At 32.6% G+C, this 25,701-nt stretch overlaps 1 protein-coding gene across 1 annotated transcript in view; it reads right to left on the reverse strand.

The window, feature by feature from the left end:
* The window catches only part of LOC308658112 (A-kinase anchor protein 9-like), a 113,041-nt gene that overhangs the window by 17,516 nt on the left and 69,824 nt on the right, over positions 1-25,701 (reverse strand). The window contains exons 23-38 of the mRNA XM_081310675.1: positions 24,337-24,513; positions 23,860-23,964; positions 18,191-18,343; positions 17,675-17,854; positions 16,208-17,278; positions 14,310-14,450; positions 13,348-13,833; positions 12,877-12,940; positions 12,627-12,748; positions 11,606-11,797; positions 11,196-11,384; positions 7,617-7,761; positions 3,524-3,743; positions 2,682-2,832; positions 536-1,201; positions 98-297 (exon numbers count right to left, since the gene is read on the reverse strand). Coding sequence (XP_081166801.1) covers positions 98-297; positions 536-1,201; positions 2,682-2,832; positions 3,524-3,743; positions 7,617-7,761; positions 11,196-11,384; positions 11,606-11,797; positions 12,627-12,748; positions 12,877-12,940; positions 13,348-13,833; positions 14,310-14,450; positions 16,208-17,278; positions 17,675-17,854; positions 18,191-18,343; positions 23,860-23,964; positions 24,337-24,513 — 4,262 coding nt within the window. The remainder of the gene's footprint in view (positions 1-97; positions 298-535; positions 1,202-2,681; positions 2,833-3,523; positions 3,744-7,616; positions 7,762-11,195; positions 11,385-11,605; positions 11,798-12,626; positions 12,749-12,876; positions 12,941-13,347; positions 13,834-14,309; positions 14,451-16,207; positions 17,279-17,674; positions 17,855-18,190; positions 18,344-23,859; positions 23,965-24,336; positions 24,514-25,701) is intronic.

Below are 25,701 nucleotides of genomic sequence, written 5' to 3' on the forward strand. Positions count from 1 at the left end.
TTTAATTCTCTACTCTTGGCTACCTATTCATAAGGGACAGAGTCTACCTAGCCTGTCTAAGAATGCCATTTCTGAAGATAAGGCAGAAAAGTCTAACCTATTAGAGGCTTTCTGGGCTAGATGGTGCAGTTTTGAAGCCACAAGTTGAAGCTTTTGTCTGAGCATTTCTAATTCATGGTTATAACCAGTTTCTCCTCCATTCATTTCAGGGTAATTTGATTCTTTTGTCTCTCCTTCTATTTTCTGTTGAAGAACCCAATTCCTTGTTCGATCATTAGTTAAGCTCCAGGTGGTTGGCTGGTGATTTTGGATAAAATAAAACAATAATTATAAACATATAGTGTTTCATATTCTTTCTTAAGAGGGAGCACAATTATTGTTTATATTCCAAATAAGGTTTATAGAATTAATTTTGAATAATTTTCACTTAACTATTTAAATACTTTAATCAATATCAAAAGTTTTTGCTCAAAGGGCAAGTAACTTGCTCAAATAACTTAAAATATATTTAAAAAGAAACAAAGTGTCAATTTACCTCATTAAGATTCTGATATAGAATTCGTCTACTTCGTTTTTCTTCTCGTTCTAGTTCTTGCGTCTGGAATTCCAGCATAATTCCCTGCAATCGCTTTCCTTCAAGGTCTAACTTATAAACTTGTTGCCTCTTCTCCTCCAGCTGGCGCTGAAGATCTTCAACTTTGGACTGGAGCTCATGCATTTTTTTCTGCCCCTCAGTATTGGCTTCCTGTTCTGTCTGCAACGTCTTCCTGTGAACCTGTCTATCTTTTTCCATTTGCTGTCTCATTTGCAAAGAATCCAGTTTGTATTTTTCAGTTTCATTTAACAACTCTACTATACGACGGTGTATTTCCTCCAGCTGTTTTTGTAGCTCTATAAGTAGGTCATCTGAGGGTAATGATGACCGAAGCTGCCCACTACTGTCACTGCTGTGTAGCTGTGCATGGAACTGCCGTTCCCTATCTAAAATACTACTCATTTCTTGAATTCGAATTTTTTCAGACTCAAGAAGTACTTGAAGCTCCAAGTTTCGGCCTTGTACTTCTGATAATTGGGCATCATATAGCATTCTCTGTGATTCTGTTTTCTGCTGTGATTCATTTAGTAGTTGTCTCTGCTCTTCCAAAAGTAGGTTTAGTTGAATATTTCTCTGTTTTTGATCCTCAAGTGAAAATTTCAAGTCCTTGTGAGAGAAATAACTTGATTCATTAAAAATGTTTTGTAGTGGCTGGGAATGTAGCTCAGTTGTGGAATACTTGCCTTGCATATACAAGGCTCTGGGTTTGATCCCCAGCATCCCCCACTCCCCCCCCACCAAAGCTTTGTAAGTACATGATTACACCTTTATTAATATTAAATTGGTAGTATTTGGTAATAGAAAATAAAACTTTTGTTCAGTTTATTAAATTTTCTCTCATTTGTGGAAGCTAGAGAGACAGGAGGAGAGGGGGCAGGGGGGAAGGAATCTCATGAAAACAGAAAGAAGACCAGTAGAAGAAAGGCATCAAGATGGAGAGAGAAAGGGAGGCCATAGAGAAGTACTGGGGAATGAAATCTAATCAATTATGCTCTGTTCATGTACATATATAACACAATGAATCTCACTTTTACATACAATTATAATGTACTAATTAAAAAAAATAATAGAAGGCAGACCAGTAGAGGAAGGGAGTCAGAGGAGAAGAGGAGGGTGAAAGGGGAGCTACTGGGGAATAAGACTGATCAAATTATGTTACGTACATGTACAAATGTGGCATAATGAATCTCACTATTGTTGTTACAATGCACCCCCCCCCGAAAAAGCTTGGTAAAATAATAACACTTTTAATCTTAAATATTAATCTTACATAGTTAAATATGAAGCAGGGAACATTTCTCCAAATAACAACCTTTAAAAATGTGTTTTTGCTTCACAGTTTCACTATATTAATAGTGTTTTTTTATTGTTAAGTACTTCTGTATGAATAAGTTTCTGAGAAAGCCTAATGTTGTCCTTTTTTAGTTTTTTAAAAATATATTTATATATATTTATAGGTGGACACAATACCTTTGTTTTATTTTTTTATGTGGTGCTGATAATCGAATCCAGTGCCTCACGCATGGTAGGTGAGCACTCTACCACATGAGCCCCAGCCCCAGCTCCAGCCCCCAATGTTCATTTTAAATCTTCTTGAAGTATAACAGAAGGGCTCCTGGTACCAGGAAAGTATTCTTTTTACCCTTCTTTAAGAGGAAACAGGAACCAAAAAACTACTTTAGTATTAAACCGACATAACTGCCCTATTTATCAAAATGTGTGTGTACTAATTCATATCCCAAAAATATGGTGCAGCAGAGCAATCTGTCTGCTTCCTTGGATGTAACAAAAATTTATCGTACCATTAACATTTCTTCATAATTCAGTTTAGATAACACTACAACAATATTCAACACATACAAGAGTCTAAGGTTGTCATTTTTTAAAAAATATCTTTTTAGTTATAGAGGGACAGAATACCTTTATTTATTTTTACGTGGTGCTGAGGTTTGAACTCAGTGCCTCACACATGCTAGGCAAGCGCTCTACCACTGAGCCACAATCCCAGCGATTAAGGTTGACATTTTAGACAGAGAAAAATCTCAAGAGTTTAGATTTTCCAAAAATAGAAGGGCAAAGAGAATACCTCAAGTTGTTCTTTATCTCTCTCTTCATTGCGTCCCAATTTGGCTTTTTCCTTCTCTAAGGCCCACTGGAGCTCTCTTGATTTTTTCTGTTCACTTGCTAGTGTATCATTAAGCAAACATAGTTCATTGGTCTTGTCTTTTACTTCCAATCTAAATAAAATGAATAAATGAACTTTCATAAAACTATTCTATGTATTGAGAGAAACAGGCAACATTTTCACTAAAGGGCTGAGGCATATTATAAACGACCTAATAGAAAAATATAAACTATTAAGAGATTAAGGATTAACTGTGGTTTATTTCAAATTACCTGTTCCTAGTAGTACAACTACCATTATTTACCAATGTAACAATTATCCAATCTGTTTCTAGAAAAGAATATTAACAAAACATTTCCCTTGTCTTTTACTGAACATGGGAATTGACATGCATTTTTACAAACGAAATACCTTAGTATTTACACCAACAAATATATCCTTTTCATAAGCGTTATATCTTCAAATACTGTGTATTTTATCTAACTAAATTCTGAAACATATTGAGATCATAAAGGTTAAGTTCATATTGGCTGCAGGTAAAATAAAGATCACAAGTATATCTTATACAAGTCTCAAATAGAACTGAGGGCCACAATACAGATTGGGCCAAAACAATCTTAAACTTATAATTTGGAAAAATTGGGGATTTTCACCCTCTACTGTAGTTTTTTCCTATGAATAACAAAATCACATGCTACTTAAACAACATGTATTTTATTTTTATAATATCTGCATAATATTTATGACAAATTTACTCCAATTCCTTCACTAATACACGTTTATAATAAGGAAGTGTGGTATACCTGAATGCTTCTAATTCCTTTAGATGCTTATGCTGTGCCTTGAGTGTTGTTTCAAGTTCCGATTCCGTTTGCGCAAGTTCATTTTTTAGTTCAGCAACTACCATTTTTTCTGAACTCAGGTGTTCTTGAAGTTCACTTGCTTTGTCTTTCATATTGCTGAGCTCCACTTGCATCTCCAGAATTTGAGACTGCTTCTGTTGCACAGTATATTCCAAAAGTTCTAAAGAAAAAATGATCAATATTTATAATTTAACCTAGTAACTCCTATTTGGTTTATAAATATTTTATTGATAAGAACTGATTTGTAGCATAGGAGATAACTGCAAAGCAATCATGAAAGGATTACAGTCCCCAAAGTTTAATACAAATAAACTTTATGCATGTTTTCCTCATAGTGGTAGTGGCCAAGATTTCAGAAGTATTTATGAAAATAATAAAAGTTTAACAACAGGGGCTGGGGTTGTGGCTCAGTGGTAGAGTGCTTGCCTAGCATGCATGAGGCACTGGGTTTTATCCTCAGCACCACGTAAATGTAAAAACAAAGATATTGTGTCCACCTAAAACTAAAATATATAAAAAAATAAAAAAAACAATTTCTTTATTTATTAATTTTAGTTGTAGATGGACACAATACTTTTATTTATTTATTTTTATGTGGTACTGGGGATTGAACCCAGTGCCTCACACAGTTAGCCACAACCCCAGCCCTCCAAGAACTTTTGAAAATCGCACATAGTACTTGTAGGAGTCATTCATGTATCTATGACTATAATGGTTGCTTCTTTTGTTCAGCCTCTCTTTGCAGACAGTCCTTAGGAACTTTACTTTTATAATTGTTCCAGAAATGGAAGTCCAAACTCCAGTTGAGATCTTGTTTTTTTCAATAAAAACGAACCAAAACCTCCATAATACACATTTGTTACAATGAAAACAAACTCAAGAATTTAAATCTCGGCCAGGTGTGTGGTGCAAGCCTGTAATCCTAGTGGCGCAGGAGGATCATGAGTGCAAAGCCAGCCTCAGGAATGGTGAGGTGCTAAGCAACTCAGTGAGACTCTGTCTTTACATAAAATATAAAAGAGGGCTCAGTAGTTGAGTTCAATCCCCGAACTAAAATCTTATACATGTTAAATAAGAACAGGTTACAAAATATGCATCAGGATCCTGTTTTTATGACAAAAAATATACTTATGTACATATGGACATTGAAAAGGTCTGTAGACATATTTACTTGGGTGTTAAATAGTCATTATTTTAGGATTTATGTGACTCAAGATGTGATTTTTACTCTCTTGTTTTTCTATCCCACCATAAATATGTAACACTACATATTTAATAAGAAAAGTTTTTACTTAAAATTCTAGCAAAGTTCATCAATAGACATTACAATTAGTAAGAATGATATTACAAGAAGGACATAACATTGACTTTAGATGATAATCATGTTAATTTAGCTTTTAAAACTATTTCTTAGGGGTAGAGGTTAATAATTTACACATATAAACATGAATCTACAGAGATAAGACTTCAATAGCATTCTATATAAACAATATTAATTACCTTTAAAACTTTTCAATTAAGCCTTTGTCTACAGGGATATGTTTAATTTAACTTATTATACCTGTTTTCTCTGAAGAATTTTAACATGATTCAGCTTTTCAATGACAAATTTTGAGCTTGTGTTGTGATTTTAAAGTCTGCAAAAGCACAGGTGTTTCTATCATCACTACATGAAACAGTTACTAAAGATGCATGTGTCCTCAATAGATACGATAAGAATTTAATAGCGATTTCCATTTATAGTTAAATTAAATAGACTTTTATCAGAAAGTGGGGAAAAGATCCAAGCAAGCGTATCACAAAAACAATAATCCAAATAGTTGATAATCATATCAAAAAGCACTAAGCCACTTGAATAATTAAAATCAATTAAAACTACAATTATGTACTGCACACCAAACGGATTGGAAAGTTGGCAAAGTTGTATATAACATAACTCTCACATACTGCTAGTGCATGCACAAATTGACAAAACTACTTTTTAAAAAAAATATTTATTTTTTAGTTGTAGTTGGGCACAATATCTTTATTTTATTTATTTATATGTGGTGCTGAGGATCAAACCCAGGGCCTCCAATGTGCTAGGTGAGCACTCTACCTGTGAGCCACAACCGCAGCCCCTAACAAAACTACTCTTTAAAATAGTTTGGTGTTCTCTAATAAATTTAAAGATATGAATCCTATGACCCAGCAATTTCACTCCTAGAAAGACATAAGCACAACTGCTTTAGAAACACTTTGCAACAGTGTCCACAACAGCATTGACTCTAATAGCTAAAAAGCAGAAACAATCCAAATCTAATCAACCACAGAATGAAATATTATATAAGTTGTAGAATATCCAAACAAGAGAATTCTATATGGTAACAAAAATGAACTATAGATAAATGCAGTAAGTTGGGATAATTCAGGAAGGTGACAGAAGCAAGACATAAAATATACAGATAAAGTTCAAAAATAGAAAAACTAACATATATGATTTTGGAATATATAAATTAGTAATAAAACTAAAGAAAAATCAGGATAACCTCTAAGTTACTAAAGAGGGGGTGGCTTTAGGATGTGGGCAATGTTCTACTTCTTAACACAAGCAATGTCTCCTCCACAGACATTCATATAATAATGTTATACTGGGGCTGGAGTTGTGGCTCAGCAGTAGAGTGCTCGCCTAGCATGTGCGAGGCCCTGGGTTCAATCCTCAGCACCACATAAAAATAAATAAATTTAAAAAAGGTATTAAGTCCAACTACAACTAAAAAATAAATATTAAAAAAATTTTAAAAAATAATGTCATACTGAAGAGTTGAATTGTTCACTTTTCTGTATGTTGTTATAGTTAAATTTTTAAAAAGAGGGATTAAAAAAGAAATGGCTACTTTCATTATGGATTTCCTTTTCCTTTAGGTAGTTATCCTCTAGTATGTAAAACACCTTTCTTAATGTACAGCTTTAAGAGAGTTCAACATCTCTAGCAATTAGAGAAATGCAAATCAAAACTACTCTAAGATTTCATCTTACTCCTGTCAGAATGGCAATCAATCATCAAGAATACAGGCAACAACAAATGTTGGCGAGGATGTGGTGGAAAAGGCATACACTCATACATTGCTGGAGGGACTGCAAATTGGTGCAACCACTATGGAAAGCAGTATGGAGATTCCTCAGAAAACTGGGAATGGAACCACTCTTTGACCCAGCTACCCCATTCCTTGGTTTATATACCCAAAGGACTTAAAATCAGCACACTATAGTGGTGCAGCTGTATCAATGTTTATAGCAGCTCAATTCACAATAGCTTATCTATGGAACCAACCTAGGTGTCAATCAACAGATGAATGGATAAAGAAAATGTGGTATATATACTCAATGGAATATTACTCAGAGCTTTAAAGAGTGAAATTATGGCATTTGCCAGAAAATGGTTGGAGTAGGAGAATATCATGGTAAGCAAAATAAGCCAATCCCATAAAACTAAAGGCCAAATGTTTTCTCTAATTTGTGAATGCTAATTCACAATAAGGTGGGGGTTAGTAGGAAAGAATAGGGTTACCTTAGATTAGGTAGAGGGAAGTGATGGGAGAAGAGAGGAGGAAATTTGGGAATAGGAAAGATAGTAGAATGAAACAGATATTATTACTGTATGTATATATGTGACTACATGACCAATATGATTCTTCAACATGTATACTCAGAAAAATGAGAAATTATATCCCATCTATGCATGATATATCAAAGTGCATAAATGAATTCTACTGTCATGTATAACTAATTAAAACAAACAAGCAAACAAAAAGAGACCATGAAATTAATTTGTTTAACTTGGTCAAGGTAAGGCTACTGTATTTAAAATTAGATACAGTTGTTTAAAACCAATTTGACAATCCTCTATCCACTACAGTAATCAATATAATTAATGTTATGAAAATGAGAAATCAATACCACTAAAAGGAAATGTTTTAACTGAGTAATAATAATGTAAAGTGAAATATTTTCACCCATTTGTGTAATTATATGAGTCTGTTTTGTAACATACCTAGGTTTGGTTTATCATTTTCTTGTTCTCTTTTCAAGGTCATTTTCTTGTCATTAATTTGAGCACGTAGTACTTCAATTTCAGATAATAAGCTTCTTCTGTCTATTTTTTGGAGATATTCCATAGCTGCTTGATATTCAATACCCTTTTTGTAACAAAGAAAAAAATCAAGTGAAGAGAGTTGTAAAGATAATAAAATTAACAACCAGAAGTCTGAAGAATAAATGAACCACACATGCTAAAGTTTTTTTCTTTTAAAAATTTCATTATTTTTCTTGTCTAAAATGTGGGAAGATTTCTTGCAGATAGATGCTTCTTTACCTCTAAATACTGTAGTGTATTTCCTAAAAATAAGAGCATTCTTTTACATGACTGCAGTACAATGATCAAAAGAGTAATTAACTTATCATAATATTATCCGGTATAGAGAGTTTATTCAAATTTTGCCAAAAGTTCTTTAAGAAAAAAAAAAGTGATTCATTCCTTTGTCTTTTGTGATCTTAAATTTTTTAAAGAGTACAGACAGGTTATTTTGTTACATGTTCATTAATTTAAAAAAAACTTTTTTGGACTAATGTAAGTCAAAGTACTTGAGGGGTTCAGCCAGCTTTCCCCAATAATAGCTTATATAATCAGAGCACATTATCAAAACTAAGAAACTGACATGGATAAAATTCTATTTAAACTATAGGTTTTAATAAAATTTCATTTGTTTACATGTACTCATTTTTTCTCTTGGCATACAGTACTATGAAATTTCATCACTTGAACAGGTTCATATATATGTACCACAATAAGGGTACAAATTATTTCAATCACCACGGAGACTACTCTGTAGTCCTACCCTCTCTCCCTAATCCTAACCTCTGGCAACTACTGATATGTTCTCTATCACTATAATTTTGTCATTTTTAGAAGTTACATAACACACAGGAAGTTTAGGGTATTGATTGTTCCTTTTTTAATTGGTGAATAGTATTTCATTGTATGAATATATCACAGTTTCTCCATCCACTCACTTACTGGAAGACATCTGGGTTGTTTCAAGTATTTGATTATTACAAAGAAAATTACTGTGAACATTCATAAATAGGTTCATAAATAGACACAAGTTTTCATTTCTGTTGATTAAATATCTACAAGTGTGACTGCTAGGCTGTGTAACAGATGTACGTTTACCTTTACAAGACACTGCCAGATTTAGTTTCCAGAGTGGCAGTCCTACTTTACACTGCTTACCAGCAATGTATGTGACATGCAGTTTCTCTCCCTCTTTACCAGCACTTGGTGGAGTCACTATTTTTTATTGTGCCCAGTCTAATAGATGCATGGTGGCCTCAGTTGGTTGTGGTCTCATATTTCCCCAAGTGGATTCTGATTATGCATTTCATAGAAGTACAACAAATTAATTCCTTCGTATTAGGAAGTACTCGATGTCTTTCTTTCCTCATTACTGGTAATATTGATCCTGATCATTTGGGTGGGGTTTGCAAGGTTTCTCCAGTGTAAAGTTACTGTTTTTCCTTTTGTAGTTAAAAATGCTCTTTTAGGAATTTTACTTTTCTTATCAACTTTTTCACATTAGTTTTAGCATCCACTGTTGATTATTGCTGAATTGATCGTTACTATATTGTTGAATAAAGTATGATCTTATAATTCCTTTGTTCCTTCTACATTTAATAGCTGGCATTCAACTGTGATAATATATATCCATCTATATGAGCTCATGAATTCTTATTTTACTCTTAACTTTAAAATCTGTCACTTTCATTTTGTTTGATCTTTTAATTTTCTAACTTTGGCCAGTGAGGGAACCTTCAACAGGCTTCTGTGACCTTCTGTCATATTCCCTTATTTCTTTGAATAATTCTTTACATGCTGGCAAAATGAGGGATTCCAGGTTTACCTTATTGTCTTCCTACTCTATTCTTGGAATCACCAGATTCAAAAGGATTCCTAATTCTTTTTAATGGATAATATATTTTAAAAAAACAAGTCCTGGGTACTAAGTATTGTGAGAAGATTTAAAAAAATTTTGTTTTAGTTGTAGATGGACACAAAACCTTTAACTTTTTTTTTTAAAGAGAGAGTGAGAGAGGGGGGGGAGAGAGAGAGAGAAAGAATTTTTAATATTTATTTTTTAGTTCTCGGCGGACACAACATCTTTGTATGTGGTGCTGAGGATCGAACCCGGGCCGCACACATGCCAGGCGAGCACGCTACCGCTTGAGCCACATCCCCAGCCCAAAAACCTTTAATTAATTAATTTATTTATATGTGGTGCTAAGGATCTAATCCATCAATGTACACTGAGTTGCAACCCCAGCCCTGTGAGAAGATTTTTAACTACTGATTTGATTCTGTTGTAGGTCTTTTCAGGTATTTTATTTCTTCCTGCATGAATTTTGATAAGTGATTTTTTTAAAATTTCACCTCAATTTTTTTATTTTTATAAATAAAATAATTTATAATATTTTGTTATTTTATTTGTTGCATGTTTAATTATGATCTCATCTTCATTTATAACATTTAAAAATCATAATGAATTCTACAGAAAAGATTTTCTTATTAGCATTTTCAAGGAACCAATTTTTAATGTTTTATCCTCTATATTGTACTGGTTATACTTTATTATAGTTAATCCTCATTATTAATGGATCCTGTGTTTTCAGATTTGTCTACTTGATAAAAAGTTTTTGTAACCCTCAAATCAATACTTGTATTGCTTTGTCAGACATAGTTAGAGTAGTAAAAAATTTAAATTTCCTCATGCACATGTTCCTGGCTGAGTTAAACAAGGGCATACTCTACCTTTGTATTTTAGCTCTCATATTGTACACAAATGTCCTGTTTAGTAACTTGTTTTTCCATATTGTGCTTTTTATTTGTGATTTCATGGTTTTAAATGGCCCACAAGTGAAGGGCTTGGTGTTCCTAAGTGCAAGAAATCTGTGACGTGCTTTAAGGAGAAAATTGTGTTAGATAAGCTTCTGTATGATTGCTCTTTGCCGTGTTAAACATTAATGAATAATATACAACACAGAAAGTATTTTTTTTTCTTTTTTTAATGGCACTGAGTACTGAGCCCAGGGCCAAGAGTATGCTAGGCAAGCATTCTACCACTGAGATACATCTCTTCTCCCCTCCCCATATAAGATTTCTTTAAACACAACCACACAGAAAATAAGATCATGTATTGACTGGTTGGTGAAAATATTGTGATTGAGGCTTGCAGTAATCTATTCCTGTATTTCCCTCAGGAGCAATGACTCCTTGTAGGTTTATAAAATATAACTACTGCAAATAATGAGAAGTGACTGTATCTTATTCCTTCTCTTTTCTTTAGGTTTTACTGCTCTTTTTAACTTTCCACATTTGAGGACTATCTCATTAATTTTAAGTTTTTCTTACTTTCTAATATAAGACAAAAGGTACTGTTCTTCTCCTTAATACTCCTAGTGGCCCCTGTTAAAAATGCTAATCTTCATACTTAAATTAAGACTCTAAAACAAATCAGCAACTGATTTTCTTATTACTATTAAAAATAGTATTCTTTAAAATAAAATTTTGTTTTGATACCTGTTCTTGTATTCGCTGTTCCAAACACTTTAATAATCTAACTACATCTTTAGTACCTAGAGCTGTCAGTTCAGTCTGAAATGCAGCTAGCAAAACATTGCGCTCCTTTAAGAAAACATGTTGGAGAGCAAGTAGAAATTCCCCTCGCCAGTCCGGGAGGCTCTCATGAGATTGAGAATTATCATAAACCTAGCAGAGTACAAATAACAAAAGTTAGGTTTCAAATAAGCATGTTTTTAAAACATTCCACTAACCAAAATAGGTATTTAAAAGAACATATGTATTTTCAGACTCAAAAATACATACAATAATTTATGTGAAAATTCATATAAAAAAGAATTTAATTTACAAAGTTCATTATTGTCATTAAAAATAACAATGCTACATAGAATATAATATTCTTTGGGTACCTCAGATTCCCTTTGCACTTGTATTTTGGTAATTAAATCCTTAAGAGATGAGATGATCTTAAGGTAAGCTCTTCTCTCTTCTAGCCAAAATTCTGAAACCTGTTGAATAGAATGATCTTCTCCATCACCACATGGTGACTCAGTAAGAGAAAGCACCTGCATGCCCTCATTATGAACAGCTCTCAGTAATCCCTAGAAACCAAAATCCAAAAGCCAAAGTTATGACAACTCCTCCAAATACTGAAAAAATGAGAGCTACAAAGAAAAATAAATATTAAGCAATATAGCATTATGAAGCAAAATAGATTTAGAAAAGCAACTGCAGAAAAGAAACTCCAGGCACCTTTACTAAATGCCTTCTTCCTGTGGAGAGCTAAGTCAATTGCAATAGATGGTCTATGATTTCCATAGCTTTCATCTCTTAAGTTCCTTCAGTTTAGCTAATGTACTCTTCCCAGATTTAATGATTAGCCACTGATTTGACCAAAAGAAATACTGTGAGAAAAACTTCCATTCCTTGAGACTGCTTTTATAATTTTGGCAAACAAAAACACCAATAATAAAAATTGTTTTTTTAAATCTTCATAACATAATTATTTAATATATTGTATTTTATTATCTGTGGAATATGGGAATAAAATGAAATAGATTCTCATGGATTTTTTTTCTTTTAAGTCATTTATTTTAGCCTGTTTTCATTTGAAGCATGAGGTGAGTGCTACTCTTTGCTTCTATTTGATGGGTAGACTGTACTAGACTTTGTTTGAGCAACCAGGGATGCTACTTCCAACATCCTTTTTCCTCAATATCTAGTTAACAGAGAATTGACAAAAAGATCTGGTCACTCACTAATCCTGGAAGAAAGGAGGGTGTGGAGGGCAGCATATTTTCTCCCTCTCTCCCTCCCTTCCTTCAATCTTTCTTGCTATACAAGTTTTTTCAGAGATCCAGTATATAACTTTAAATAAACTACAATGTTCAACATAGAAATTATACAGGCTAAGTTTATTAAAATATATACCTTTATTTTCTTTGGAAATGATTCTGTTAAATTTTCACCTTCTTCTCCTCGTCCTTCTGATGCTGTGTCAAATCCCTGATTTTGTGTAAGATAAACTCCCTGACTCCAGTCTGATCCAGAATCTAAAATAAAGAAAACAATCATTTGTTGTTAAACAAACAAACAAAAATAAAAAAACATACCCTCTCCAAACAAAAATAACATGTTTTAATCAAATACTATAAACATTCCAGAATTTTATATAACTTACCACTGGAATATATTTCTCTAGTTTGGTAAGCATTAGAATACGTTAATTCAGGTATCAAGGATCCCTAATTAGAAAAAAGAAACAACATACATAAATATTTTTGTTTTAATAAAAACAGAACCCAAGGAACTATTTTGCTGTTATAATGCTGTAAAAAGAAAAAAAAAAGGAAAGAAAAAGAAAAAAACTCAATCTAAGCATACTTGAAATGAAACTATCTATGATTTATAACAAGTCTATAATTTTTTCCTTATGGATTTTACCATAGTAAGAAGAGATAGTTATTATTTAAGGAACCATAACAAGTTGCAAATTTACATAAGAACTCTATTATCTAATACAATGGGGAAATTTAAATTCTAATAGTATAAAGAAGAGATATTTCCCAAATTTCTTTTAAAATTTTTGCTTAAAAACAGATTGTTGACAACAGTGGAAACTCCCCCCACATGACAACAACAAAATAAATACCTCTTTAGGTCTCAGACACTGTATCACTGCCTTCAATGTACCACACTCCTCTGTCAGTAACTCAACAGCAACATAATGTTCCCTTTTTAAAGTTTCAGTTTCTGAAATATGTCTGGATTCCATATCCAAAATTTCAGTGGCATGAAGTTCTTGTATGTATTCAATTCTTTCAGTAAATTGCCTAATTATTTCAGAGACTTTTTCTGAGGAACAGCTAGTCTGTATATCAATTTGAATTCCTGCATTTTTAACAAGAATTTGTGGAGTCTGGTTGCTCATGTTGACCTTGAGTATTTGGTCCGTTTGGGATGCAGTGTTTTTACCTACTTCAATAGGAAGTGGCTCTAAGCAGATGTTTCTGTTTGTTGGTACTTCCGACTTATCCTCTTTTATTAAGAAGTGGGATAATTTCTTTTTTTCCTCATCAAGTTGATTCTTAACTTGGCTTAAATCTCTCTGAAGAGATGCCATATTTGTCTCTTTTACCTGAAACACAGATAAATTAAGTTGAAAATCTTGCACATCAAATGAAGAACTTACAGTGGAGAGGGAAAGAGTATAATTTCATTTATATGTTCACTTGCCTCAGAATAATAGGAAAAACACTTTGGAAACTGTAATACATATATACTTTCGCATGTATGTATGGTCACAGGTTACTACAAAATTGAAATAATTTTATTAGCCTTTACTTTTGTTTCTCAAGGGATTTAAGTTCTCTTTAACAGCAGTTTTTCGCTTCCTTTACTAAAAGACTAGAGATTAAAAGCATTCTTCTAATATAAAGATTCCTAGCAAAACAAGCAAGGAGATGGTGAATAGATTTATAACAATGGAATTTTTCAAAAAGACTTGTAAATTTAGTTTAAGTTATGGCTCTGGACTTGTTTCTATAGGACATTTTGAAAGGGAATTAAGATGGGTAGAAATGAATGAATTAGGAGTTATGTTACTTGTCTTACCAAAAGCTCTTTTTGAAGTTTTTCTGTCCTTTCTTTGAAAGTGGCAAGTTCTTCTTTGGTAGCCACCAACTCGATTCTAAGAGCCTCAAGTTCTTCAAAAAATCCACTTTCTCCACTGGCATTTATTAACTCAGTAGTTGTCTGGATAACAGTAGAAAACATAAGAAATACACCATTTAAAAAAAAAAAGCTAAGTTCAAAGCATTTACACATTCTAATGAAGCTTTTCCAAGACTGACTGCCTAGGGGTTTTAGTGATAAATGCTCTTTCAACAAATAGTGAAACATTTTAAGAACTATCATTTTGTATTCTTAAGGAAATAAGAAAGATTTTCTGGGAATGAAAGACAAATCATGCCATTAATTTTATATATATATATATATATATATATATATATATATATATATATATATATATGTATATAACATTTATAAATTGTTGATAAAAGTATTCTTTGTGCCACTCAAAAGTTTCATATTTATATTACTTTCCTCAAAAGATATGAGCTCAAAGATAATTATTATATTAAGTTATACCTAAAAAGTTATATTAATATTTTAATAATTATTACCTACAGTAATATGCAATTCCAATGAGCTAGGAAGAAGAAGTATAGTGAATGAAATTATTATCCTTTGCCAATATAAATTAAGTAGACATAAAATCCCAATGTATCAATTAATCTTCTGGGGCAGGTAAGACTGAACTTCTGGTACTTGAAACTGTAAGTTTATTAAGTGAGGGAACTTGAAGGAAAAAAGTCTTTGTCATGTCTGTCATACACTAAGAAATAACTGCAATTTCTGATCTTGTAAGTAGACTTAGGTCAGTTACAAATTTTTCCTAAGAAGAATAAAATCTATTATGAGGCATAAAATTTGCCAAGCTAATAACTTGTTACTCATATTAATTCTATATGAATATATTTTGATATTTTTATAATTGTATCTCACCTACGTAACTTTCACAGATTTTATGCCAAAATTGTTTTTGCAAAATTGTGGTATGACCATTTTATGAAGCTCTCCCCCAACGAAAAAAAAACTGTGCTGGTATTAATTAAAAATCATCTATTAATAATCTGTCTTCGGTGCAAGATTAGAATGTATAGAATACTCATGAATATACATTATTGTGGTGGTGATGATTATGGGGTGCACTATGGTACTTAAAAGAGATGATGACATAACATACTTAGTAGAGGTACATTAAGGGGGAAAATATCCACAGAAATTCTAGAGGACATTTGCTAAATTTAATGTTTCCATATTTATTTGAACTATTATAATTAATGACAACCCTGATTGAATAAAGATGTTTGAAGATCACAAAATGTAATTTGGGCCCATTATTCTAGTGATAATAAAATGACCCTATAGTGTTAAATTTAATCTGGTCTCTATACCTTGAGTTTCTGTGTAAGAAATGTTACTTGTCTGCAATGTAACTTGGTAGGAAATCAAATGAACAGAGTATAATCAACTACTAAGTCTCAGCCAATGATAGTAGGCAACTATGTTTCAGCCAATCATAGGCAATCAACCAATCAAATCACATCCAAACAAGGTCTAGCCATGACCAATCAAGCAATTTCTGAATTTTATTTGTGAGTTCTGCCTCTAAATACCACCCACTGTTGCACAGTGAAAGTGTTTGAATCTCTTCTGGTTCTGAGTGTTGCACAATGCATGTAGCACTTTTTGCTCAAACAAATTCTTTAGTTTGTCTAAAGTTCTTTAAGAACAGTATGATTTTTTTAATAAAATCCCATTATGTATAAATTGGTAGGTGTCAGCAGAACTGTTTGACTTAGTAAATTACCAATCAGCTTAATAAGCAAAGGGAAAAAAAAGTTTCTTAGGGCATTTTATGTGAAAAACTCAAATATAAAACTAACCTTGAGAACAAAATCTCTGTGAGGGCTTCTTTTCCTTTCTTTTCCTTCAAGTTTTTTCTTACTGTCCTCCAATAACTTCTGCAGTTCTATCTGCTTCTTTTCTTTTTCCAAAGCATTTTTCTCTGCAGTTTCTACTTGTTCTTTTTTTGAAATCAAAGTAGTATGCATTTCAATCACTTGTCTTTCTAAGTCTGATATTCTCAAGGTTAATGCAGACATATCTGACTCCATCTTGTTTTCTGTTATTTGATTTAAATTCTGCATATTTTCCTTTTGAAGTTCTGATGAAGCTACACCTTTATCTTGATAGAATTTCACATATTCCTGAACTGCCTCAAGTTGGACTTGACTTACAAGAGCAGCAGCTACTTTCTCCTCAAGTACTTTCTGTAGGTTTACGATCTTCTTCTGAAGCATTTCTGTTTCAGATTGGCCTTGTTCTTTTATGTCTTCTATTTGTTTATAACACTGGATAAGTTCTAAGTCCTTTGCGCTAACAGAGCTCTCAAGCTGTAGCAGTTTCATTTCCAAATTTCTGGAAACTTTGGTGCTTTCTTCAAAAGATCTGAGATACATCTTGTTCTCAGGGGGTTTAAGAACATCTTCAATATGGATTACTTCCAGTTCGGGTTGGTCTTTGCTGATATCATCTATAGTCATGCTAACACTTTCATCTGGTATACTTTGGATTTTTTCCTTAGGGTCATGTTCTCTCTTCAAGTTGACTAATTCTTGTGTTAGCTGATCCATTTTAAAATTGGTTTCTTTAAGTACATTTTTTGTGAAGGCCATTTCTTCATTAGTGATTTCTACTTGCTGTTCCAAAGCCAGCTTTTCAGCTATAACCTTTTCTAACTGATGTTTCAAGCTGTCCTCTTGTTCTGAGGGGGAACTGGTATCCACCAACATATTCTGTTCAATATATGACAATTCCTCCTGAAGTTTTTCAATCACTTCATTGAGCTTGTCTGTTTCTTCTTCTCTATTTTTCTTCAAACGTTCTTGATCACTCTTCAGACATTCTATTTGGGCTTCAAGATCCCTTATCAGTTCATTTTTTTCTTCAAAATCCTATTAGTTAATGAAAAAGGGAAACACAGAAAAGTATGTATTCATATTTTAAAATTTTGTTTTATTTTAGGGTAAAAACTTAAAGATGATCAGGCACAAAAGCTGTATGCTTGTCAGACACATTATGTTACAATAATAGACCAACAATATAGACCAACACCTCCCTTATCACATCAAACAAAGACCTTATTTAGAACATCATTCTGGAAGTTCTATTAAACATAAGTGGCTTATGCTTTTAGTATTTGATTCTCTATTAGGAAAATGTCAACATTAGTACATTTTATTGGAAAGGATAAAATACTGAATTAAGTCTATAACAGATGGCATCCAAAGCTAATTACTCTATTTAACTATATTAGATTTCAGATAATAACCAATTTTAAATGAGTATACCTTGTTATCTGTTGTAAGTCTAATTTGTTGATGAAAGTCTCTAATTTGCTCATTTAATCGATCAATTTCTACCTCTTTTTCCTGTATTATTTGAGCAAATTTCCCAAATAGCATATGCTGGTCATGAGTAGAGATAGCCTCAAGATCCTTCATGGCAAATCTCAATTTCTCCATTTCATCCTAGTGACAAAAATAACCATCATAGTTGGATGTATTCATGACATGGCATTTTTCACAACATTGTTTCAATTAAGTCTTATAAAAAATACATTTCCTACAATGTACAAGTAAAAAAAAATTAGACATAATGTAGATCAATAATTCTTGAAATATTTTCATAAAAGATCTCAAAAATTTAATTATGAACAGAAAATAAGTTCCATGCAAATCTATTTGCTTGCTAGTGTTCTTTGAGTGAGTATTATTTAGATTTGGACTTAGTAAATGTTTATTATAACTACATAGGAGCAAAACTTATTATCTCTTTATAGAAAAAAAATTTTCTAAAATAGTTACCTTGAATAATTTATTTTCTTGTTCAAGTTCCTGTAGACGGGTAGTGGATTCCTTTTTCTGTATTTCCAATTGCATATGTAGTTGCTGAACTTCTTCATTTTTATTTTCAAGCTCATCTCTAAATTGCTCTAGTTGTTTTTCTAAGTTTGTTATCTTTAATATCAAAATTATGAAAAGTAAAGAAAAAAAACTTTACACACATGTTTGTCAAGATAGAATTAAGAATGTTGGGGCTGGGGCTGTAGCTCAGTGGTAGAGCACCTGCTGTGCACATGTGAGGCACTGGGTTCGATCCTCAGTACCACATAAAAATAAAGATATTGTGTCCAACTACAACTAAAAAAAAATTAAAAAAAAGAATGTTGTATTTGCTTTACAAAGTACATATGTTTAATTCATAAGAATAAAGGAAAGTGGTTTTCTAAGCCAGCCATACCTGTATGGTTCCTAGACATGCTCACACTGCACATTCTTTTTTTTGTTTTTTGGTTTGTTTATTTTGTTTTTGTTTTGGCACTGGGGACTGAACCCAAGGGAGCTTTATCATGGAACCACATCCCCAGCCCTTTTTTTCATTTTATAGTTTTTAGATAGAGTCATGCTAAGTAAGTTGCTTAGGGTCTTGCTAAGTTGCTGAGGCTGGCCTCAAACTTGCAATCTTCCTGCCTCAGACTTCTGAGTTGTGGGATTATAGGTGTGTGCCACCGTGCCTGTCACACTGCACATTCTTAAACCATCTTGCCCAATTAGAAGACACCTTAAAGAAGGACACCAGGAAACATTTTCTACCATAAGCAGAAAGAGTCACAGAAAGGAGCAGTCCACATGCTAACTCTTATGTTAAATTCAGTTAAAATTAAGTTAGTTGCTATTGAAAAGCTTAGAAAAAATGTAGAATTAATTCAGTTATTCTAGTATCAAATAAAACTAACTTAATATAGTCCCACAAATATCTAATTATAATCCATTGAATGCCCTGGCTGCTTTGTGGTTTGATTAAGCAGATGGAAGCAGAGATACACAATAAGGTCAAGAGATCCTTAGGTCTGAATTGCAGAGTAAGTTAACAAAATAATTTTAGTAGAAAATCAGAGAGCTCTTACTTATAGGAAAACAGAAATTTAATTTTTGAAGATAGATTATTAGTAATAAAAGTAAAATAATCCTCTTTGATGGTTATACAAAAAAAAATGAACCTGATGACAAATATTAAGAGCTAATTATTGCTCTATTTAAAAAAATGGGATTGAGGACATTAGCAGTCACTTTAGCTCACTGCTTCACAGCTACTTAATATTTAATAAATGAATTTATAAACATATATTTACTTGATGATCAAAAATGTTGCATTAACAGCAACCTAAGATGCAGAAGCAGTGTTTAGTAGTAACTGGCTCAGAGCCAACTTTAAATCATTTAGTGCCTTAAAGTTGAAAAGGGGCATATCTTGCTTATATACTGATACATCACATAATTAGAATCATTCTAGCACAGGCAAGGCAAGGCCTTAAAAATCAGCCTAATATTTCTTAAACAGAAATGGTATCAAATCAGCAAGGAAAAAAAAATCAGCCTAATATTTCTTAAACAGAAATGGTATCAATACTAAATAATGGCTATTATTTATAGAGAATTACTGCTAGGCATGGGTACAAAGTACTTTATATATTGTTATTTTTTAAAAAGCCTGTAACAACCTTAGGAGCTCTATTCTATGATTAACCCCATTTCAGAACTGAGGAAGGGAGTTACAACAAGGAGTAACTTGTCCTGAGGTCACATGTCTACTATGTGGTGAAACCACCTTTTGAACCTGGGGAGTTCCAGTCCTAAACTATAATTTATCCTGTTTCTAATAACTAATATCTAAGACCTCTACTTAAATTTTTTTTGTAACACTGATACTGAACTCTGTAGACACTAAAATACATTTAGTGGTTGTACATATATAATTTCCAGGTTAGTTTATTGAAAATTGTGATGACTGTATCTTCTTCAAAGTTATCTGACAGTATTTACACCTATTCTCTTCTATAACAAATTTTAATGACAAGGTATTATAAAATCAACATACACATAGTTATTTAAGTAAAATTGCTGCCCCACCTCACATTACCTTTTTTTTTTCCTTGTAATATCACTTAATAGTCAAATTCTTAGCTCTATGTCTTAAAAGCCCTGCTACTCAAAGTGTAGTCTCTGGAGCAGCAGAATAGGCATCATGTGAGAGCACATTTGATGCACAGAATCTTGTGCTGCACTCAAGATCTGCATTTTGGAAGCTGAGGTTGTGGCTCAGTGGTAGAGCGCTTGCCTAGCATGCGTGAGGCACAGGGTTTGATCTTCAGCACCACATTAAAAAAAAAGGTATTTAGTTTCTCTACAACTAAAAATTAAAAAAAAAAAGATTAAAAAAAAAAAAGACCTGCACTTTAACAAGATCCCCAGCTGATTCATATGCAGAGAAGGACTGGTTTAAAGTACTAACATTTTTTATTTTAAGTAGCTGAACTTTAGACATCACATCAGACTTTAGTTTCTCCAAATGACACTATGGAACATTCTTGTTATTCAAGCAGACTCTAGTTTCAAGCTGTCTTATAACAACACCCAAACCAGAACATTAGAAAGGTTTAAACTTGTTTTACTTATCTACCAATTGATTATCTAGACTATTTGGATGACACTGATTTGTACCTATTTGAGTCTTATTTTATTTTTTAAGTGTTTTTTTCTCTTAAAAAAAAAAGTATAGGGGCTGGGGTTGTGGCTCAGTGGTAAAGCATTTGCCTGGCATGTGTGAGCCACTGTGTTCGATTCTCAGCACCACATATAATCAAAAAATAAAATAAAGGTCCATCAACAACTTAAAAAAATGTTAAAAAACTTATATATGTTTCACTAATTAGATAGCATATTCCTTGAAGTCTGGTGTTGATTTCACAACTGAACAAAAGTGCTCTACATTCAGAAACAGCTTAATAATAAATGTTGAATGACAGTCTTTAACATTTTTCACGAACAAACAAAATATATTCAGTGTTCTGGCATCATAGCATCATAGGGTTCCAGAATCAGTTCTTTCTGTCTGTACTAAGTACTAACCTCTCTTAAGGATCAGGTCACACATTGGCAAATTAGGAGATTTTAGAACAGAATCTATTCCCAGGGAGAGTGTTAAGGGTTAATGGGACAAGGCATTTAATATACTTTCTAGCCCTCAGCCCTCAGCAAAGTTAACTATTATTTACTATTGCTATCTGTAAACTAGAGCTCATTAGTTCTTCAGAGAGCTAAAACTTACTGATCCTTTTCTCAAAATAACTATTGTCTCCACAATATTTCCTTCTCCTATAAGAAGCTGTTTTCTTCTTTTTATTCATCCCACATTTCTAAATAGTCTAATGAACTTTCAAAAAAATGTTTTATACAAATCTAGGTTTTAGGAGTATTTGAACGTCTCAACTATAATGATACATAAAGATATCTTTATGTTTATACTCAATAGGATATCTGAAAACATTTGCCTAGTTTTCAGGATAGAATGCTTAAGTTATTTTCATTAAAAGACATATGCTTTAATTCTACATTCATACCTCTCATTATTCAGTTATAGGTAAGGGAGTGAGTTCTGATAGAATACTCATTATAGTTATTTAAAGCAAGTAAATGAAGGTCAGCTGTTATTTTAGTTTGTATATATTCACTCAACATCTTTGGCTCTGGGTCTCTATCTGCAAAAACTGAAAGTCAGTTAACAGATGCTCTCTATGGTTTCTTATAGTTCTGTACTACTAGTACTATGATCCTGAGTAAAAGGTAGATGTTTATTAGAAACTTAATTCAGGAAATTAAGGTGTTAGTAGATATATATTACATTCAAATGATAATAAAAATAATAGGGCATGGTGGCACATGAATGTAGTTCCAGCTACTCAGGAAGCTGATGTGAGAGGATTGCTTGAACCCTGTAATTTGGAGTTTATAGTCAGCCTGGCACTATACTTAATGGCTTCCATCTCAAAATACAAAAACAAAAACAAAAAAACCTGTGTGTGTGTGTGTGTGTGTGTGTGTGTGTGTGTGTGTGTGTGTATGTATAGAATTAGGGCTAAGGAAATAACTCAGTGATGGAATGCTTGTGTGAGGCCCTTTGAGCCCCAGAACACACACACAAATGAAGAGAAACAACTAGTAAGCTACATCAAATATCCTTAATCAACTACCACTACTTTTAGATCCAGTTGTGAAGGTTCATTTTTTGGGGGAGGAGATTATTCAGTATTTGAGATAAATCATTAAGTATTAATTCCTTTCAAATATACAGAAATAGTTACACACACAAAAAATGTGCTCACTGCTTCCATGAAAACTCCAAACTTAATAAACAAGAACTTCTCAGATGTTACATAAAAATGGGAAAACGATCCTTCTCATGGATCATTTCAACTATAGTAATTTCTATGGATTCCTTTTTTCTTCTTTGAACTACAAATTCACTGAACCGTCATTTTAGCTGATATCTAAATTAGTTTTGTAAACAGATTTCCAAGTACTTATTACCAAATACTTCTACGATATTTAAGCAAAATAAGTAATTGTTAAAATAAATTTAAATGTTCTGAGAAAAATTCTATGGAAAGAGACAAAAACATAATTAAAAACATTTTAAACATTTAAAATTATTTATTACTATACAATGTTGAGTATTATATGTTTTAGGAAAACTACTAGTAGACAAAGAAAGTTAAAATTACTATAGCTCTAAAGGTAAATTTTATTTTCTTGTTCTCACAGGGGTATTATTATGTTGCCTAGGCTGACCTTAACCTCCTTGGCTCAAGTGATTCATTCTCCTGCCTCAGAGTCCTGAGAAGCAGGGACTACAGGCATGCACCACCATGCCTAATTGGATCCTTCTCTTTAAGAAGGAGGGAGAAGGGCAACACAGGATAACTTTATAGTTACTTTCTTGTCATTATTATTTTGTGGTGCTGCAGATTCAAACCCACATTGAGCTAAATTCCCATTCCTAGTTCATTATTAATCTTTTAAGCACAAGCTTCATATGTTGTAAAACAATACTATCAATTCTCAGGGAAAAGTTTAAAAAGAAAAAGGAAAGCAAGCAAACCCAAATTCACAGTAGAGAGGAGCAAAAACTCAATGCCCATAGCACGAACAGGAGAAAAGAGATGCTGCCTTTTGTCCTAACTACTACATTTCTCCACTGTCCTCTTCATTCAGCCCGTACCTGCTAAATTATCCTTTCTCCCTCTCTAAATTTCTTCTTGCTTCAAAGTGCTCACACTAGTTATCCTCTCAACCTGGAATAAACTTCCTTCATAAGCTTATCAGTTCACATGTTTATTGTCTTGAAGATCAATTTAGGCACTGAATTGAGAAAGTCTATACTTTGGTTTTAGACCACAAACTTCATTTTGTTCAAATGATATTTTCAAGGTAACTGATTTTAAAATAACTCAAAACATATTTTGTCATTTAAAAATAAAGTGGTAGAGCGCTTGCCTAGTATGTGTGAGGCACTGGGTTCAATCCTCAGAACCATGTAAGTAAATAAAACAAAAGATATTTGCCCATCTACATCTAACACACACACACACACACACACACACACACACACACGAAAGAAAAAAAAAAGTCCTTACCTCTTTCTCTTTTCTGTCGATAGCATCTCGCTCAGCTTGCAGTTGCACTTCTAGAGATAATTCTGCTTTAGCTTCTAAGGCTCCAAATTGTTTCTGGTCCGCTACCTTTAAATATATAAGAATGTTCTCAAATTTTCAGACATTAAATACTGATTATTCAGAGTGTGTGTGTGTGTGTGTGTGTGTGTGTGTGTGTGTGTGTTCGTGTTTCCTTTTGGATAAGTAGCAATTCTCTCTGACCAGTTAGGAGGACAAACTCTACATTAGTGAATATCAAAAAGTTACAGATATTCAGTCTTGAATACATTCATAGAGTCAAACAGGAACTTTTGACACTTAAAATGCATTTCTCAGATAAAAATGAAGGCTCTTTCCCATCTGCCCCCACCCTCAAGCTTTCTTATTCAAGCTCTGATGTTTGTGTATCAAACTTTTCTTCATTAAATCACTTAATAAAGTTAACTCAAAATGTCACACCTTTTGAAAATTGTCTGTGCTAACAAGTAAGGTTTGTTCCAGTTCTTTCACTCTGAACTCTAGCTTTTCAATTTCTTCATTCCTCTCTTGTACATCTCTCTGAAGCTGTTCTTTTGATAGAAGCAGCTCACTGCACTTGTCTGTTTTTTCTTTTAGATCATTTGTTAACTGTTCAACCTGAAAATATAATAAACAAAAAAAATCTAAAAATTTGAAAAGTTCATAACTTTTAATTCATCTCAAAAATCATTTTTTTTTCAAAAAACATTTTGAAATGCTATATTAATTTCATTTTTTATAAGGATAGCAACTATTATCTCAAACAAAGGTTGATAGTTCCCAAGTTGATAAGAACTAGGCAGCACTAGTAAACAAAAAATATTGCTTTTGCTCAACCCTTTTTAGAAAAATTTCTTTCTCTTAAGACTAAGACTTTAGCTAGGAAGAGGGGAAAACCACATTTTGAATAATGTTGAATTATCTAGTAATGGTACAATCATACTAAGACCTATGACCTTAAAGATGGCAAATTTGTAGAGTACTTACTGACTTGCTCTCAGAATGTGAAGTAAGATAACCTGAAAAAAAATCTTTCATGAATTATTTTTTGATAATAGTTATTTACAAAGCACTTTCAATCTATACATTGCACCATCCCAGAATAGAGATGAGGATGGGTGGTAAGAGAGAGCTGTACATTTAGTGTTTTAATAGTTTCTCCTGCATCCAAAATAAATGATGACACATTCCAGAACTTATCCCTGAAGACTGATATGCAAGTGCCTTCAATTCAGTGGCTCTGGGATAGAAGAATACAGGAAGGATTAATAAGATAATTTATGAAATTAGTTCTGATCAAGAGGGAGAGGAAGTTCCTAAAAAGATAAGTGATGGTAAGAAATAAAAGAATACTGCCTTTATTCAGTAAAATACTTGGAGGCAATTATACAAAATGACAATCATTATTCAGAACATTAAAAAAATGCAAGCTTAATTATAATTACAGGATTAAATTTTAACAGTAATAAAGCTACTGAGAATAATAGGTTGACTAAGTTTTGGATTAAGTTCATAAGAAAAGGCTATAAAACAGGTACAATGAAATGGCATATTATAATGTTTTCACAGTTGGAATTTTTGGGTCTTCAGAAAAACAGAAGCTGGGATTAGTTCTGGCAGGGTAAGCAGAGAACAAATGGGTCACAATGTTCCTGGGGAACCTCAAACATACCTTAAAGTTTCATGAATGAGGTAGGTCAACTTTCAAATATTTTTTAAAAAATTATATAGTAGAAAATGGCAGTCAAAGTTCTAGATATTGAATTATCTTTTGAGTTTCAATGAATAAGTCACTGTTTTTCAAAA

This window comes from Spermophilus citellus (assembly GCF_964194105.1).
Source record: "Spermophilus citellus genome assembly, chromosome: 10".
NCBI lineage: Eukaryota > Metazoa > Chordata > Mammalia > Rodentia > Sciuridae > Spermophilus > Spermophilus citellus.